Source organism: Lactuca sativa, chromosome 1, assembly GCF_002870075.4.
Source record: "Lactuca sativa cultivar Salinas chromosome 1, Lsat_Salinas_v11, whole genome shotgun sequence".
Classification (NCBI taxonomy): Eukaryota; Viridiplantae; Streptophyta; class Magnoliopsida; order Asterales; family Asteraceae; genus Lactuca; species Lactuca sativa.
Window position 1 is genome coordinate 52,521,895 of NC_056623.2, and position 18,799 is coordinate 52,540,693.

An 18,799-nucleotide genomic window follows, 5' to 3' on the forward strand; every position below is an offset into this window, starting at 1 on the left:
ATATATATATATATATATAGGGTTAGGTTATTTTGTTTTTGTTAAGTATTGTGTGCCTATGTAAATGATTGTAGGCCAATCATTTGTGGTAATTTAAGAAAGTGATTTTCTTTTTAAATTAAATAGAAAAAAATCAAATAAATGGGCTTTAATCAATTGACCGATCAATTAAGGGTAGAATGGTATTTTGCCCCGTCATTTAATTAGGAAACGGTGGATAACTATGGAAGTGATCAACCGATAATCCCAAATATCTCGCATACTCACAAAATCAAGAACCCAGATCCTTAGGAGGTTGAAAAACATTCCGATTTATTGTAATCAGTCTTCAAAATCGGAAAATCCTTTGAAGGTTTTTCTTATAAATATCGACATTTAACCCTAGAAGACGAAATCGACATTTGGGGGCTTATATTAACGGTATTCTGCAACAATGAGGAGTACACGATCCAGTTCATTCAAGTCAAAGTTCAAGAACACAGTATAAACGACGTTGAATCTTGAAGATGACAATGATGATTTCGTTGCTGAACCTGAAGGTAACAATTTTTTGTGGTATTTAATGTTTATTTGGTTCGAAAAATGTAGTAGAGTTTAGGAAGTGTATTTGAAATCATTTATGCATGTATGATTTGTGGTCTAGAAGAAAAATGTGTCATTTTTTGGTATTTTCTTAAGAATCATTACTGTAAGTAAAGTATGCGTTGAATTTTGAATATTATGGTACAATGAAATTATTGTGTATGTTATTCTGCCAGAATGTTAGTTTATATGAACCTAACCATGGTTGTTATTCTGCTAGAATAAGTATACTTGTTTTACTGGTTAAAATTGTGAACTAAATTACTTTATTTAAGTAGTTAGTTAGCATTTTATATAGGTTTTAAATTCTAATGAAATCACACTTTGTATATGATTAATGACTTAAACTGAAAAAATCGTAGTTCTTGTATGTGGAATAAGTTTACATGTTTCATATTCTAATAGAATGTTCTGTGTATGTTTGATGTATTTGTTATTCTGCTAGAATAAGTCTACTTGTTTTACTAGTTAAAATTGTAAACTAAATTTCTATATTTAAGTAGTTAATTAGGAGTTTATACAGATTTTAAATTCTAATGGAATCACAATTTGTAGACGATTAATGACTTAAACTCAAAAAATCATAGTTCTTGTATGTGGAATAAGTTTACATGTTTAATATTCTAATAGAATGTTCTGTGTATATGAACCTGAACATGGTTGATATTTTGCTAGAATAAGTCTACTTGTTTTACTAGTTAAAATTGTAAGCTAAATTTCTATATTTGGGGGCTTAATTAGCAGTTTATACAGATTTTAAATTCTAAGGGAATCACAGTTTGTAGATGATTAATGATTTAAACTCAAAAAATTATAGTTCTTGTATGTGGAATAAGTTTACATGTTTCATATTCTAATAGAATGTTTTGTGTATATGAACCTGAACATGGTTGATATTCTGCTAGAATAAGTCTACTTGTTTTACTAGTTAAAATTGTAAGCTAAATTTCTATATTTAAGTAGTTAATTAGCATTTTATACAGATTTTTAATTCTAATGGAATCACAGTTTGTAGATGATTAATGACTTCAACTGAAAAAATCATAGTTCTTGTATGTGGAATAAGTTTACATGTTTCATATTCTAATAGAATGTAATATTATATATGAGTGTGAAATTCGATTGTATGAATCTGATAGAATTCTAAATTAAATGTATTCGATTCTAGTAGAATTAGCCTACTTGTTTTATTAGTTAAATCTGTAATGAAAATTTATCCGTGTAAGTAGTTAATTAGCATAGCATAAAAATGTTAAATTGTAATTGAATCAAAGTTTGTAGATGATTAATGAATTAAACTGAAACAATCAAAATCTTATATATTGAAATAGCTTACATGTGTAATATTCTAAAAGAATGTAATGTTGCATATGAGTGTGAATATCGATTATATGATTATGGTATAATTCTAAATTAAAAGTATTTGATTCTTATAGAATAATTTAGTTGAATACTGTAATATGTATGAAAATAAGTATTTCAATATTGAGTGGGTTATGTTTCAAACTAAAATTTATGATGTTTTTGTAGTGTATTTTTATATTCTGTTAGAATTCATTATATTATAATATATTTGTGTGATATTTATTTTTTATTCTGTTTGAATCGGAATTTTGCATGTATGATTGTTTTGTTATAGAAATAAATTTTCAATCTGTTATAATATAAGGAATATCTTATATTATAAAACATTAATACCAAATATCTAATACTAAACATTATACTATCTATTGTATGTTGTATCAGAACAAATTCAGGAAGAAGAACATGTGAACGGAGAAAGAAGGTCAAAGAAAAAACTTGATAAATCAGTTGAACGAAAGACAAGTCCTAAATCTTTAAATGCACTACTTTTGGAAAGAGAGAAAGGTCGAAGAGGCAATTTGATAGAGTTCCAATTGTAAACCATTTAAAAAATAAGGGAATTGCTGAATCTGTCAAAGAGGAACAAGAAGATAATGTTAGAAAAACAAATAAGGAATACCCACCTGGTTTAAGATACCTTCCAACCAGAATGAAATGTGATAACATCACTACAGCTGTTATGGGAATGTCGCTGGAATAGAAACAAGCAATCTTGAGAATGGGTTTTGGATCAATTTTGCAAGTGAATATTACAAGTTATTCGGGACATCTAAGCTACTATCTTTTAGATGTGTATGATGCCAATAGTAAACGACTTGTCCTACAAAACTCTGTGATTGAGATGACAGAACAAACAGTGCATGATATGATGGGGTTGCTGTTTCGTCAGCCCAGAATAGAGAATCCAATCTCTTGTTCAACACTTTATACTCAAAAGTAAATGATGTGACATTTTTCTTCCTGTCATTCATCTTGTCAACAAGGAATTTCGCGTCCCTCCCACCTATGTAACAATTAAGATTCCTCCTAGCATTCTTGAAATCAGTAACCAATCCACCTCGAACCGAAGGACCAACCTGAAGAGCACTATACAGTCTATGTGCTTTTACAGGACCAATGTTTTGTTTTGACAAATTATGAATGAAAATTTCTTGGGAATAATCAAGTTTTCTTTTTGAACGAGATAAGTGCATATTGCCCTTGCTAAACAACTCATGATTATGTCGCTCTACAAAATCACTCACGGCATATCTAAGAGTACCGAGAATTATTTCTAAAACAACTTTCGCTTTACAATTCCTCCTAAATAAATCTTTCCTTCTTTGAGTCTTTTTATGTTGAATATCTAGAGTATCTAGTTTACTAGTATTCATATTACCTTCCCGATTGCACACAAGATGTCTATTTGTAATAATCCCATTTTTCGTTTTTTGGACTCTTCCAAGCCTGACATCAAAACCAGATTCGAATGCATATTTTCTATACATTGTTTTTGCTTCACCATATGAATTAAATTTTGATGAAACTTTTGGTTTGATGTCGTCTAAAACAATTGGAGTCCAATATAAGGTGCCACCAGGAGAAACATAATCATGAGTAACATGTGGTTGTCCTGCTTAATCATTATTTGTGTCCTATGTATGTTCATCAATGAAAATATTAACATTTAACATTAAACATGTTTGTTACAATATAGAATCTGAAATAGAATGAAAAATTAAACAAAATATTAAAAAACTCACCTAAATTAGGATTACTGCTTTCTCCTGTTTGAAATCCGTCATTATATAGTGTATCATTATCAGAAAAATCGAAATCTTCAATTCCATTGTCATCATCACTAGGCAAATAATGTTCCTCATAAATATGATTATTGACATCTGGTTCTTGATCGCCCATTGCTAAGAAATTCTGAGAGTGTTTGTATATGCTTCGTAAGTTGAAAAATTAAAATATTTAAAAATGTCATACAAACTAGATAGGGATGAAAACAGATTCTATGCAAATTAAAAGCCTTGATATTAGGGATCATTGATAAAAATAAATGATTCCGATTTGATTTTTTTTAAAACATGATAAAGGAAAAAAATATTCATACGGTACTATATTCACATTCCAAATATAAAAAATTCCAACAGTACATTATATTAACTTCTTAACAATATTATTATGTATTTTTTTTTTAAAAAAAGTTGCAAAATATTTTATTGACGACATAATTCTATTAGAATGTTATATAAATATGGATTCCAAAACTCTGCATGTTATCGGAATGAAATAATTCTATCAGAATACTCTAGCAAATATGACTTATAAAACGTATCAATTTTTGTTAACTCGAATCAATGCACGCATTGAAAATCATTCTGTAAGAATAATAAATATATATATATATATATATATATATATATATATATATATATATATATATATATATATATATATATATATATAACTAACAAAAATGTTTACAATTTAAAGTTTTGAAAATTATGTGTGTTGATTTTATGAAACATCAAACAAATAAAATGAAGTATAATGAACATTGTTTTTTGACATAATGTTTGAATGAGAACTGTAATGTTATGCTCTGGTATTCTGTTGGCATGATAAACTGTATGATCATATGAAACATAAATATAGCAGAAAACACGAACATCTTATTAGTTTTAACCATAATAATTAAAGAAAGACACATAGAATTCATCAAACGACAACTTTATTACATTGAACTGAAACTTGATAATACCATATAATTCATCAAAAACATACTTTTATTTTATTGAAATCAAACTAAATAATATCTAAAAACGACCAATTTGATGAAGTTCTTGTAGTTCTATGATTTCTTCAATCCAAAAGGACAATTCCTGCTATCATGACCAACTCCAAAGCATGTTTTACATCTTTTTATTTTCTTCACAACTTCATTCACTGGATTCTTGGGATCATTGACATTACCCAAATCCTTCCCAGGATTTTGATCTTCGTTTTCCTGGAAGATTAATAGATTTAATACATATGTATATGTAAAAACAGTAAAAGGGTGTGTGGTACGTTTGATACAATATCAGGATTATCGTAGACAGATGCTGGTAAATATGTAGCAATACATGGTTCCGATTTCCAGTATGAACATCCATCGAATGTGTAACACAAATTGATCAGCAGGTTATGGAATCGACAATTGTGATCTATGTTTGTGGATCGGACGTTAGAATTGATTATATAGAGAAAATTAAATTAAAGATAACTAAATCAATCATAAATAATTGCCTAATATAAAGGGATAAGAATCAGAATAAATAAGGAATTAAAATGAAATATTACATAATTACCCTCATGGATTAAATAAATTAATTAATAATTTGCTAAATTGTGATTGGTGCATCCATGCACACCATACTTGTTGAAAACATTTGAACCTAACTCTCTCTCTCTCTCTCTCTCTCTCTATATATATATATATATATATATATATATATATATATATATATATATATATATATATATATATTGTAATCGTATTCGCATAATACAATATACACACAATATTACAATCTGTTTATCTTCTCGGATGGATCCACTATGCTTTTTAGCCCACAAAGTTTCTTCATCGTTATGTCTTCAGCATTATGTAGGAAAAATTATCTCTTAAATTGCCTCTTTAACTCCTCCCAGGTGTCTATGGTGTATAATCATTTCTCAATGTCTCCATGCTTCCTTCTCCACCATAGAGTTGCGCTTTCGCATAGATAAAGGATAGCCATATCAACCTTCGTCTTGTCGTCTGTCACTTGGCTAGCATTGAAGTAACATTCCATTGACCAAAAGAATTCGTAGTTCTTTGGGGTCACATTTACCTCCATACTTCAATGGTTTGGGCGCCTAAGTGTATGGTGTCGTCTTCGCAACGGCTCCTTTGACTATCGCTGCTTTATACAGGTTTACTTCAGATTCTAATGCAACTACCTTCTCGCAATATTCGTTTCACAATGTGTTGATCAATTCAAGGACTTCTTCTTTCATGACACTGATAGATTCCTTCATTCCATCACTTGTGTCCCCTATGTCGTTAACAGACTGATCGACGGTATCCTTCCACTCAAGGATCTCACCGACGCTAATCTCAATCTTGGTAAGCTTGTTCTCTAAGTTCACCAAGGTATCTAATGATTGGTCCTTCTTCTTGAACTTCCTTTCGTTCTCCTCAACAACAGGGGGAATGTTAGCTACATCACTTCCTCTTTCCATTGCTACGATCTCTTGCTTGTACGAACTCTGGGTCTGATACCACGTGTCACGGGACGACTCAATCACCGTGCGCCACTTAGTGTTTCTTCGGCTAAGTCAGGATTGGAACACTTCCTTACGATGTACTAACGACTAGGATAGCAAGAGATGCGATAAGGAATGCTACAATGTAAGAAAGGAAGCTTCTATTATAGAATCGACTACTCACAAGGCAACTTCTCAATGAATCCTACAAATGAGACATCCTTCCTATTTATAAGTAGCTTACACCTCCTCAAATGGAAGTTTCTAGGTCCCGATTATTCTTGACTAATCTAGACTCTTCTTATTATATATATGGCCTTTACAAGACTCTAGAATATGATATACTTGTCTACGATGCTCTAGAAATCTCTACGTCGTCCCGACATTATCCAAATCGCTCTTGTATGATCTAGTTTGTTCTAGATCGTTCCAAAGTCTTCCGGGTCGTTCTAGCTTCGTCTAGTGCCCTCTTGATTATTCCGGACCGTTCTCCTTTGTTCTACGGACATCTATAATATTCTAGCATCTTAGAGGGTCTCATAGAGCATTCTTGATCTCTCCGGAGACTTCTCGAGTATACTTGATCATGTCGGAGTTCTTTAGTCGATCGTGGAATTTTCCAAAAACTTGGTCCGTGACAGCATGCTCTTTTTTTTAGACTTTTATGATTCAGTAGACATTTTTATTATTGAATTTGCACATACTATAAAAAACAATAAAGGTAGATTTGCAAAATAATAATAATAATAATAATAATAATAATAATAATAAACTCTATTAATAATTATGTTACTTTGGTTAATTTAGTCCTACTTTAATAGCACAATACCAAAAAGAAAAAAAAAAGTTCTAGTTTGGAAGGAGATAGGGCTGTGAATAGGGTTGTTCACTATTTGGATAAAACCAAATTGTCCAATTGGATAATTTGGATCAGACTATTTGGTTCGGATATTCGGATTTTTGGATTGGTTTTTAGCAAAACCGAATTATTATTTTGGATTACGGATTGATTTTGGTTTATAAAATAAAAACCGAATAGTCCAAAAAACCGAATTCCAATTTATTATTTTGTTCTTTCTAATATATATCTTTAATAATTTATAAATTTACTAAATTATTCTTTTAGTATGTTAAAATTTTCATCTATTATAATACTTTAATATGCACTTCTTATAAAAAAAATTGTCTATAAAGTAGTACACTATAATATATTTTTCTTGATAGTTATTTATAAGTTTTAATTCACAACTAATTAAATAATATTATTTTAGTTTATATTATAGAGCAAGTTAATACTAAAGTTATATATTTGTTGAAATGTGTTGATTTTTGAAAACCGAATTGTAAAAAACCGATCCAACCGAATTATAATTTGCTTGGATCGGATCGGATTTGATTTTAGTTTGGACTATTTGGATCTACGTTTTGAAAACCGAAATTAATTTGGATTCACTTGATCGGATCGGATTAAACCGATCCATCCAAACGAACACCCCTAGCTGTGAAAATGGCAATTTCATCATAAGAAAACCTTAGGATTTCGAGGGTGTTTGAGAATACTTTTTAAATGACTTTTGCCTTTTTACTTTTCTAAAAAGTTAAAAAGATGTTTGGAAGATGGAAAAGTTCTTTTCAAAATAATTTTTTGTAAAGAAGAAAATATTGGGTTTTCAAAAGTTATGAAAGTGTGACTTTTTGTAACTTTTGAACTTTTAAAGCTAAATCACACTCACAAGTCAAAAAATACTACCGAAACACTTTTTACAAACAACTTTTGGCTTTTGCTTCTTCAAAAGAACTTATACAAAAAGAACTTTTGAGCTTAAAAAGTAATCCCAAACACCCCCTTCGATTTCAAGTTTCTTGGTTCAATTAGAGCTAGTGGTGAAGTAATTAAGTGGTTCAAGGTATACTTTCTTCCTCCCTTTGTGTACAAATCCATGTTTCACATTTTGTTTAGGAGTTGAATTCGATTTTCATCTCTCAAATACGGTTTTGTGTTCTAAGCAAGTTAAGATGATTATATTGGTTTCTAACTCAAGTCCATCATCCATTTGTTGAGTTTGTTTGGCTGCTGGCTGTACTAACTAGACCTATAAAACTACATTAATCAGTGAAAATTGATTGGCATGGGTGAATAGTTAGTTAAATTTTAAAAAACACCATTTAGTATAGTATTGACAAGATAAGATAATAACTGTAACATCCCGAGATTCAGGTATATATGTTTAACCCTTCCTTCATTCTAAGTTGTCTTGTTTAGCCCTTATAAGTGAACCAATGTAATTGAGTACGTTGGGCATACTAAAGAGTACGTTGCGCGTACTCAAGGGCGTGTTTTGGACGCGGACTCCACCCGGTACGCTGGGCGTAGCGGGTCCAGACTCAAAATCCTAATTTAGACTTGAGCCCTATATAAAGGAGGCTATGGCCTTATCCTCAGCCACCATTTGAGAGAGTGAAACGTCCAGACTCAAAACCCTAATTTAGACTTGAGACCTATATAAAGGAGTCTATGGCCTTATCCTCAGCCACCATTTGAGAGAGTGAAACCCTAAAAGAGAGCCAACCTTCGTTCTAAGCTTGTTTGAGTGTTTTTGGAGCTAAAAGTGCCTTTGTGTGTTAGTAAAGAAGAAGAGGAGATTCTCGTGAAGGCTAGAAGTTGGAGTGCAAGCTTGGATATGAGTTCTATAGAGGGAGAAGCTTCACTTGGAGGTAAAAAGCTCAGAACTTTCCTTGTTATTATGGTTGTGTGCTTCTTGGACCAATTTTTAGGGTTTTTGGTCCCAAGGTGGAGACTTTATGAGCAAAAGGTCTCCATAAGCGTAGATCTTCTATATTTCAGTGTATTATGTGTTGTGGGTTCATAAAAATCCAAACTTGGACGTGGATCTTAAGTCATGCATGAGATCTAAGCTTTATGAGGAAAGGGGAGAGGTATTAGAGTGATTAGTGACCTTTACAACCATGCAAAGACTTAAAGGTTCCGAATTTATGGAATAAGAGGCTTAGGGAAAGTCAGATCTGAAAGTTGGATGAGTGTCTTAACCGTTTAAGACCCAAAGATCAAAAGAGCATAAACGTGGGAGTTATGCGGGGCGTAATCCCAGTACGCGCATCGTAGGGGGGCGCGTAACCCGATTCTATGAGTGGTCAATATGCCCAGCGTACAATTTTGGTACGCGCAGCGTAACCCGGAGGGTTGACTTTTGGTTGACTTTTAGGGTTTAGTCAAGGGTTGGATCTTTGAGTCATGGGAGGGGTAAAATGGTCTTTTACCCTTCTGAGAAAACTTAGAGAGGGTTTAGTCTAGCCTTTGATAGTTGTATTGATTAGAGTAATTATTCCATGTGATTAGGCGGAGGCTAGACCAGATTTACCGAGTTCGAGATTTACCAAGTTACCCGAGGTGAGTCTTCTCACTAAACTTTACCTAGAGTGGTAATAGAGTTATGTGACAGAGTATGTTGTATGCTATTATATGATGTGATATTTATGTGTTTCTATGTTATGTGTGATTCCGAGTTTACAGAGTTCAGATCAAAAGGTCTACAGAGTTAGGACCAGAAGGTCCACAAAGTTATAGGACTGGAGGGTCCCACTAAGACACCTTGACCAGAGGGTCATACAGAGTTATAGCCTCGAGTGGCTAATATGTGTTGTATGTAGTATTTTGGGAAACTCACTAAGCATTTATGCTTACGGTGTGTTATGTGTTATGTGTTTCAGGTACTAGTGACGATCGCGGGAAGGCGCCGGCATGATCCGTACACACAATCAGAGGATTTTATTTGTAATCTTGGGAAATGTTTTATTTGATGACAACTGTTGAACAAGAGATTTGAAATTGTTAAATGATATTTATGTTAATCGAAAAATGAAAAATTGTTTTGAAATTTTATGTCGTTACAATAACTAGGAGTGAACCAGGCAAATAGACAGAAAACATTTCAAAAAAGAAATTCTATTCTTTAGGTGACGGGGAGAGTGTAATGGAGTAACATGATACCTTCAACATCTTTGATTATTTTCTGATAGGTTCACCAATTCTGTGAAGAAAAGTTTCTTTTGTATACTGCAGTTGCTCAATGACTTTGTTGATGTGTAGCCGGTCTCTTGGCAATTCCATGGAGCAAGTAATCCCAACTCGATAGACTGAAGTCAGACATTCCTCCATTATCCCATACTTTTTGCAGTCTTGTGTATAATCTTTAGTTATATTTTTCTCTTGCTTGGTTTCCAAAAGGAGAGGATCAGTTATCTCCATAACTTGGTGTGGTATTGCCATTTTTACGTAATCATGAAGATTCAAACTGCTACTGAACATGTTGTGAGTAGGACGTTGGACCGTAAATGACTCCAGTATAAGAATTCCGAAGCTATAGATATCGCCATATATTGACATCTGGCTACCCATTCCGTGTTCTGCATAGTTAATTTACACATTAAGAAATGCAAACATGAACAACTTAATTTTCTTCAGTGCTTATGTTTTCATGCAAGCTCTATAAGTAGACCTACAACAGATGAATTCTACAACGATCAGATAGATTTTTCATACCACTGTTGCAAAAAAATTATGTACTTATGTACTTTATGATAACTTACGAAGGAAAAAAGAGAGAATATGAGTAAGATATATTACCAGGAGCCACATATCCGATTGTTCCTTTTAATCCAAGTGAACTGGTGCGGCTAGAAGAATCATGTCTGGTATGCTGAAGAAATCTTGACAAGCCAAAATCACCAAGATGAGCAACCAAGTCAGCATCCAACAAAACATTACTAGGCTTTAGATCACAATGAACCATTGGTGATCCACACTGGCAATGAATATAATCTAGAGCACTAGCTATATCAATCAAGATGTTTAATCTCTGTAAAAAGTTCAGACACCTGTATGACTGCTCATTTGCTGGATCAATAACTAGCGTATTCTGGTGCAACCAGTCCTCCAAACTCCCATTGACCATATAAGAGTAAATCAGAGCCTTGAAATCATTCCCTTGAAAATCAAGAGCTGAACAAGAAGTTACAATTTTTACAAGATTCCTATGTCTGATGCTTCTCAAAGCTTCACATTCTGCAAAAAAACTCTTGTCAGCGCCATGAACTTCAAGTTTTAGTACCTTCACAGCAACAGCGTAGGCTACATTTTTCTCGTACAGAATTGCCTTATATACAGAGCTGAACTTTCCAGAACCAATCAAATTTGCAGAAGAAAACCCATCAGTTGCTTTGTGTAATCTTCTATAAGAAACTTGTGGGAAGTTTTCATTATCTGAACTAGTTTCTTCAGCAACCTTCTTATTATATCTTGATTTGTACACCAAACAGAAGATCACAATAAGAGTTACAGAAATCACGGTAAGTATTGGTACAACGATTATCAAGGAAAGAGGAATTCGTTTTTTCCTTGATGATCCTTCACTGGAACACTTAGGTAACTGAAATCCTTGGAAACCACCGCAAAGCTTAGTATTTCCATCAATGGAAACTATGCTTAAATTTTTGAACGCTCCGATTTCTGGTACCTTTCCCACAAAACCATTGAAAGATAAATTTAAACTTTTGAAAAACACAAAATCTCCCAGAAACTCTGGGATTTTCCCTGTTAAATTGTTGCGAGAAAGATCTAGAATTTCTAGTCCTCTTAAGGAGCGGAATGACTCTGGGATTTCTCCTTGAATGGTGTTTCCTGCAATGGATAACACAACCAAACTTGTGCAAGCTCCAAGATTAGCTGGAATCACCCCAGACATCATGTTGTTTGAAACATCAAAGGAAACTAAATTTCGCAAATTGCCTACTTCCAAAGGAAGAGAACCCACAAAATGATTATCAGAAAGGCCTAGGGATATTGTCAAGGAAGATAGACTGAAAATCCCCTTGGGTATGTTACCACTGAGATTATTTTCAGAAAGATCCAACAGCTGCAACCCCCTACAGTTTGATAAACTAGATGGTATAGGACCCTCTAGTTTGTTACGTTGTAAATAGAGTCTGCTCAATAGCGTGAGATTTCCAAATGACGATGGTATATAACCAGATAATAAGTTTCGACTTAGAGAAATTATTCCGACATTTTTGAGTTTCCCAATTGACTCCGGAATTCTACCGGTGAACTGGTTGGAGAATAGAAACAATCTTCTCATGTTAACCAGTTGCCCAATCTCGGAGGGGATATCACCAGAAATCAAATTTCCACCTACTGTGAGATCGGTAAGTAGAGTAAAATTAAACAATGATTTCGGTAAGACTCCTCCAAGATTGTTGGCACCAAAACCTAAATCTCTTAAGTTAGTGCAGTTGGCCAAAGAAGATACAAAGTTTAGGTTATCAGATTTCCCATTCCCGAGTTGATTAATGTTGACTGCAAAATGCGTCAATCTTTGTAGCCTATCAAAGTTGGGCACACTTCCAGTAAATGCATTTTCATTGAGTGCTAGGACTTCAAGATTAGAGGCATTAGATAACGAAATAGGAATATTTCCCGAAAATTTATTTATCGGAAGGTTAAGAAATATAAGCCCGGGAAATTTTTGTGCGATATCTGATGGCAGATTCCCGCCAATCTGATTGTCAGGCAAATCTATGTTCGTCAAGGATGATAGATTGAAAAACGACGGAGGTAGAATGCCTGAAAGATTATTCATTGCGAACCCAAAAAACCACAAATTGGACAACTGGCCTAGAGTATCTGGAATGCTTCCATGGAAATTATTTCCCAACCCAGAAATAAACATAAGGGAAGTGAAGTTTCCAATAAACTTTGGTATTTCTCCTGTTAGATCATTGGAATGGAGGTTTATGTATAGAAGCTTGGTCAATGATTCAAACTCATTTGGAATAACTCCTATGAAACTGTTCCCGCTCAAATCAAGTTCTATGAGATTTCGACACTGAGATATATTAGCAGGAATTTCACCTGACAGAGAATTGTTGGAGAGTCCTAGCCTCCTTAATCTTGATAACCTGCCAATCTCTTGTGGGATGTTGCCTGTGAAACTGTTGTTGTGAAGGAGAAGCTCCCTAAGAAAACTCATATTGCCAACTTCAGGTGATACGGGACCTGAAAACCCACCAGACCACAAATTGATAGTGACCACTCGCTGGTGCCTCAGACCACATATGATGCCTGTCCAGTTGCAGATGTGGCTTGAATCATTCCATGAAGGCATGATTTTATACGGGTCAGATGTTATATGTGCCTTGAGTGAGAGCAAGGCCAAGCGATCTGTATCATTTTCAGCATCAGCAGAAAAGGCCAAGAAGATATTGCAAAAGAAGAAGATGCAAGAAAGGATAACATATATGGTTTGCAGGAAGCGCATATTGTTCTGATGCAGTACTCTTTAATTTGGTAAAGAATCTCACTTTTGTATATAATGCAATAACAAGGTTTAATCTGGTTTAGTCAACTTTTCTAATTAATTATAGAATCATGGCATGAATAATTAAATAACCTGTCCATATCTATGTGGATTTTAATAGTACAACAATTTGTCTCTATTCTCTTGTTTCACCTGAATTTCATTGCCAAATGTCCTGATGCTGCTACTTTTGTTTAGAAGAGTTCCAGTTTCACAAGGAATATTTGCATCATTATTTTAGTAGCTGAGACTAAGACTTGAAGCAACGGTTGACATTTTGCATGCTGACGGTGACTCTTCCAAATTAATTACAATGTTTTTTAATCATAATGATTTTTTCCCAACAATATTTCAAATATGATGTTTTTTTATATCATCATGTAAATTTATATAATGATCATCAGGAAATTGGTGCGCTTACCAATAAGGGGAGGTTTTGCATATAGTTACAACATGACGCATTTTTAACGTAAAGAGTACTTATGTGTTTTCTTGTATATATAACCTTGCTAATGCATATTAGTAAATTAATTAACCAATTTAAATAGCACCAACAAATGAAATAAAGAAATTAATAGAGAAAAATAGGACTGCAAAAAGATGAATGGTCACTGTATTATTAAAACTGTGGTTACCTACTACCAGCCAAGCTTAGCCATATTAGTCAACAATTAAGGCAAATTCCAACGCAATATCATAGAATATATAGCGGTGAAGCTTCTCTCTCGATAGTAGTCTTGTACCACATTAAACTTTTGAGATGATTTGTTCTGTCAATAATCCATCACTATTTATGTTTATAACTACACATTTCTTAATTATTTATTTCCGTTTTAACTGCTATGACATTCAATACAAAAATAATATAAAGGATACTTAACTAACATCAATTTAATTAAACTCGAAAAAAATATTATGTTATGGACATCACAATGGAGAAATATTGAGCAGCTTGTTGAAAACAACCTAAATTAACTTAAATTCGACAATGTTACAACATTACAACTTTCTTAAATTGGACCCTTGTTTGGTTGGTTCGAATGGTCATGAATATTTCATTCGGATAACAATCACATGATGTCCTTTATTCGGTGATACTTTGCTTTATTTAGATCACACATTGCTACAAATTCTTTAGTGGGCGCTATCAATATAAATAGAAAGTAGAATCAGTTAAATTTTCAAACTAGAATGGGTTAATAGGAAAAAGATATTAGTATAGTAGCTAAAAAGTATAGATTTTGAAACTAAAGTTACGTAGATTAAAATATATTCTTATATTATAGCAAAATTGTGATTTTTCATTTTCAAAGTACAATCTTGTTAATCAAAAGACGTGACTCATAAAGTATAATGATATATTTGTGTATTTTCAAAGTACATTGTCTTAATGGGAAAGGATTTAAGATGGAAAGTATAATGTTATATTTTTCTATTTACTCTTATAACATAGTTATGAAATTAATCATAATGCTATATTTTTAATATTTCAAAGTACAATGTCCAAATAGGAAAGGCTGCAAGACAAACTATAATGCTATATTTTTACATTTATCTCTAATGCTATACTTTTACATTTTCAACATACAAATGTCTTAATTGGAAATCCTTTAGAACATAACATAAAAAGTTATATTTTTTGCATTTTCAAAGTACATTGTGTTCATTAGAAAAGCAACAAGACAACTACATCGACACCATCATCATCATCATCAATGAATGCCAACAAATACCATGTTTTCCAGTCATTCTCAGCTACAAAAAATTCTTTTTACTGCTTTCACATGATGAAATTGCGTAAGAAAAAAAACACCGAAACACTCCCTCTATTTTAATTTAAATGTCTAATTTGTTTTAAAATCATTTAACCATCTGTTAGATCATCTTTCATGGAAAATACTGTCTCATTCTCTTAATTAGTTAAAAGTTCACAGTTCACAAGATTAGAGTTTGAGGGTTTTTAATACAATATCATAACATCAATTTAACCTAATATACATTTGTGGTCATTCATTATTTTACGTTGGAGTCACCCAATGGTTTCAAGAAAAGTTTTCTTCACAATTTGCAATTGTTCAATGACATTTTTTATGTGTAACCGGTCTCTCGGCAATTCCATGGAGCAAGCAGTCCCAATCAGATAGATTGAAGTCAGGAACTCCTCGATTGGCCCATGGTGTTGTGCATTTTCAGTCATATTTTCCTCTTTTCTGGTTTCAAAAAGGACAGGATCAGTTATCTCCATAACTTTGTATGGCATAGCAATCTTCACAAAATCATGAAGATTCAGACTGCTACTGAACATGCTGTCAGTAGGACGTTTCCCCGTAAATGACTCCAACATGAGAATTCCAAAGCTGTAAATATCACCACATGTTGATATCTTGCTACCCATCCCGTGTTCTGCATTGTTTACACATGAAGTACTCGAAACATGAAAATCTTATACTTCACTGATTATTTTTGTTGCTAAAATTAAAAATTAAAAACTATTTATAGAATACGAGGAATATAGATTAATTACCAGGAGGAACATATCCGATTGTGCCATTTATTCCAAGTGAAATGGTGTGGCTTGAAGAAGAATCATGTTGAATAAATGTAGACAAACCGAAATCACCAAGATGAGCAACCAAGTCATCATCTAACAAGATATTACTAGGCTTGAGATCACAATGAACCATTGGTGATCCACACTGACAATGAATATAATCTAGGGCCATTGCCACATCTATCATGATGTTCAACCTCTGTAAAAAATTCAGACACCTGTATGGCGCCTCATTCACTGGACCAACTATCGGATTCTGGTGCAACCACTCCTCCAAACTCCCATTGACCATATAAGAATAAATCAGAGCCTTGAAATCATTCCCTTGAAAATCAATACCCGAACAAGAAGTTACAATTTTCACAAGATTCCTATGTCTGATGCTTCTCAAAGCTTCACATTCTGCCAAAAAACTCTTGTCAGCACCATGAACTGCAAGTTTTAGTACCTTCACAGCAACAGCTTGTGGCGTGTTTTTCTCATACAGAATTGCCTTATACACCTCACTGAACGTTCCTGAACCAATCAAGTTTGCCAAAGAAAACCCATCAGTTGCTTCGTGTAATCTTCTATAAGAAACTTGTGGGAAGTTTTCATTATCTGAATTAGTCTCTTCAGGAATCTTATTATTATATCTCGATTTGTACAACAAACAAAAGATCACAACAAGAGTTCCAAAAATTACAGTGAGTATTGGCACCATGATTATCAAGAAAAGAAGAACTCGGTTTTTTCTTGATTCTTCAATGGAACACTTAGGTAACTGAAATCCTTGGAAACCACCACAAAGCTTAGTATTTCCGTCAATGGAAACTATGCTTAAATTTTTGAAAGCTCCCAGTTCTGGTACCTTTCCCACAAAACCATTGAAAGATAAATTTAAATCTTTGAAAAACAAAAAATCTCCCAGGAACTCAGGGATCTTCCCTATTAAGTTGTTGTTGGAAAGATCTAGAATTTCTAGTCCTCTCAACGATCGAAATGACTCTGGGATTTCTCCTTGAATGGTGTTTCCTGAAACAGATAATACAACCAAACTTGTGCAAGCTCCAAGGCTAGCAGGAATTACCCCAGACATCATGTTGTTTGAAACATCAAAAGACCCTAAATTCTTCAAGCTGCCTGCTTCTGGAGGAAGAGAACCAACAAAATGGTTATCAGAAAGATCCAGGTATATTGACAAGGAAGATAGACTGAAAATCCCCTTGGGTATGTAACCACTGAAATTATTTTTAGAAAGATCCAAAAGCTGCAACCCCCTACATTTTGATAAACTAGATGATAGAGGACCCTCTAGTTTGTTATGGTCTAAATAGAGCCTGCTTAATTGCGTGAGATTTCCAAATGTCGATGGCATATAACCTGATAACAAGTTTCGTCTGAGAGAAATTACTCCGACATTTTTGAGGTTCCCAATTGAATCTGGAATTCTTCCAGTAAACTGGTTGGAGAATAGAAACAATCTCCTGATGTTAACTAGTTGTCCAATCTCTGAGGGGATGTTTCCAGAAATCAAATTTCCTCCTACTGTGAGATCTATGAGTTGAGTAAAATTAAACATTGATTTTGGCAAGACTCCTCCAAGACTGTTGGCACCGAAACCCAAACGTATTAACTTTGTACAATTGGCCAAAGAAGATACAAAGTTTAGGTCGTCTAATTTCCCATTTCCAAGTTTATTAATGTTAATGGCGAAGCCTCTCAATCTTTGTAACCGATCAAAAGTCGGCACATTTCCAGTAAATGCATTTGCATTGAGTGCTAGACGTTCAAGATTAGTGGCATTCGATAACGAAACTGGAATAGATCCAGAAAATTTATTAAAGCGAAGGCTAAGAGATTCAAGTCTAGGAAAACTTTGTGCAAAATCTGATGGCAGATTCCCACTAATCTGATTGTTAGGCAAATCTATATCGGTCAAGGATGAAAGATTGAAAAATGGAGGGAGAACGCCTGAAAGATTATTCTCTGCGAAACCAAAAAACCACAGATTGGACAACTGGCCTAGAGTATCTGGAATGCTTCCATGGAAATTATTTCCTAACCCAGAAATAAACATAAGGGATGTAAAGTTTCCAATAAACTTTGGTATTTCTCCTGTTAGATCATTGGAGTGGAGGTTTATGAATAGAAGCTTAGTCAAGGATTCAAACTCATTAGGAATAGCACCTATGAAATTGTTCCCATTCAACTGAAGTGCTACAAGATTTCGACAACGAGATATATTCGAAGGGATTTCACCTGACAAAGAATTGTTGGAAAGTCCTAGCCTTCTTAATTTTGATAATCTGCCAATCTCTTGTGGGATGACGCCTGTGAAACTGTTGTTGTAAAGGATGAGCTCTCTAAGAAAACTCATATTACCAACTTCAGGTGATATGGAACCTGACCACCCGTTCATTCCTGAGACCACAAATTGAGGGTGACCACCCGTTCATTCCTGAGACCACATACGATACCTGTCCAGTTGCATATGTGGATTGATTCGTTCCAAGAATGCATGATTTGAAATGGGTCAGATTTATATGTGCCTTGATTGAGAGCAAGGCTGAACGATCGGTGTCATCTCCAGAATGGGAAGAAGAAACTAAAAGAATACTACAAAATAAGAAGATGAAGGAAAGTACATCATATATTGTATGCTGGAAAT

General features: G+C 33.6%; 2 protein-coding genes across 2 annotated transcripts; both read right to left on the reverse strand.

Annotated features, from left to right (window-relative positions):
* Positions 1-4,649: 4,649 nt before the first annotated feature.
* On the reverse strand, positions 4,650-13,559 carry LOC111917418 (probable LRR receptor-like serine/threonine-protein kinase At3g47570). Its single transcript, XM_023913105.3, has 3 exons — positions 10,871-13,559; positions 10,235-10,650; positions 4,650-4,942 (listed from the first exon to the last, which is right to left on the reverse strand). Exons 1-2 carry the CDS (start codon positions 13,557-13,559, stop codon positions 10,250-10,252), a joined length of 3,090 nt encoding a protein of 1,029 aa, XP_023768873.1. The 3' UTR covers positions 4,650-4,942; positions 10,235-10,249.
* Positions 13,560-15,403: 1,844 nt separating this feature from the next.
* Positions 15,404-18,556, reverse strand: LOC111917417 (probable LRR receptor-like serine/threonine-protein kinase At3g47570). Its single transcript, XM_023913104.3, has 2 exons — positions 16,123-18,556; positions 15,404-16,001 (listed from the first exon to the last, which is right to left on the reverse strand). The coding sequence occupies exons 1-2, from the start codon at positions 18,548-18,550 to the stop codon at positions 15,628-15,630; spliced, it is 2,802 nt and encodes a 933-aa protein (XP_023768872.1). The 5' UTR covers positions 18,551-18,556; the 3' UTR covers positions 15,404-15,627.
* Between the last annotated feature and the right edge of the window lie 243 nt (positions 18,557-18,799).

Excerpts from the sequence above, each read along its gene's own strand:
- LOC111917418 (XM_023913105.3), bottom strand. The coding sequence starts at position 13,559 with ATGCGCTTCCTGCAAACCATATATGTTATCCTTTCTTGCATCTTCTTC. Across the intron at positions 10,651-10,870 it reads AATCGGATATGTGGCTCCTG|AACACGGAATGGGTAGCCAG; the intron begins GTAATATATCTT and ends TTAACTATGCAG.
- LOC111917417 (XM_023913104.3), bottom strand. The coding sequence starts at position 18,550 with ATGAACGGGTGGTCAGGTTCCATATCACCTGAAGTTGGTAATATGAGT. Across the intron at positions 16,002-16,122 it reads AATCGGATATGTTCCTCCTG|AACACGGGATGGGTAGCAAG; the intron begins GTAATTAATCTA and ends TAAACAATGCAG.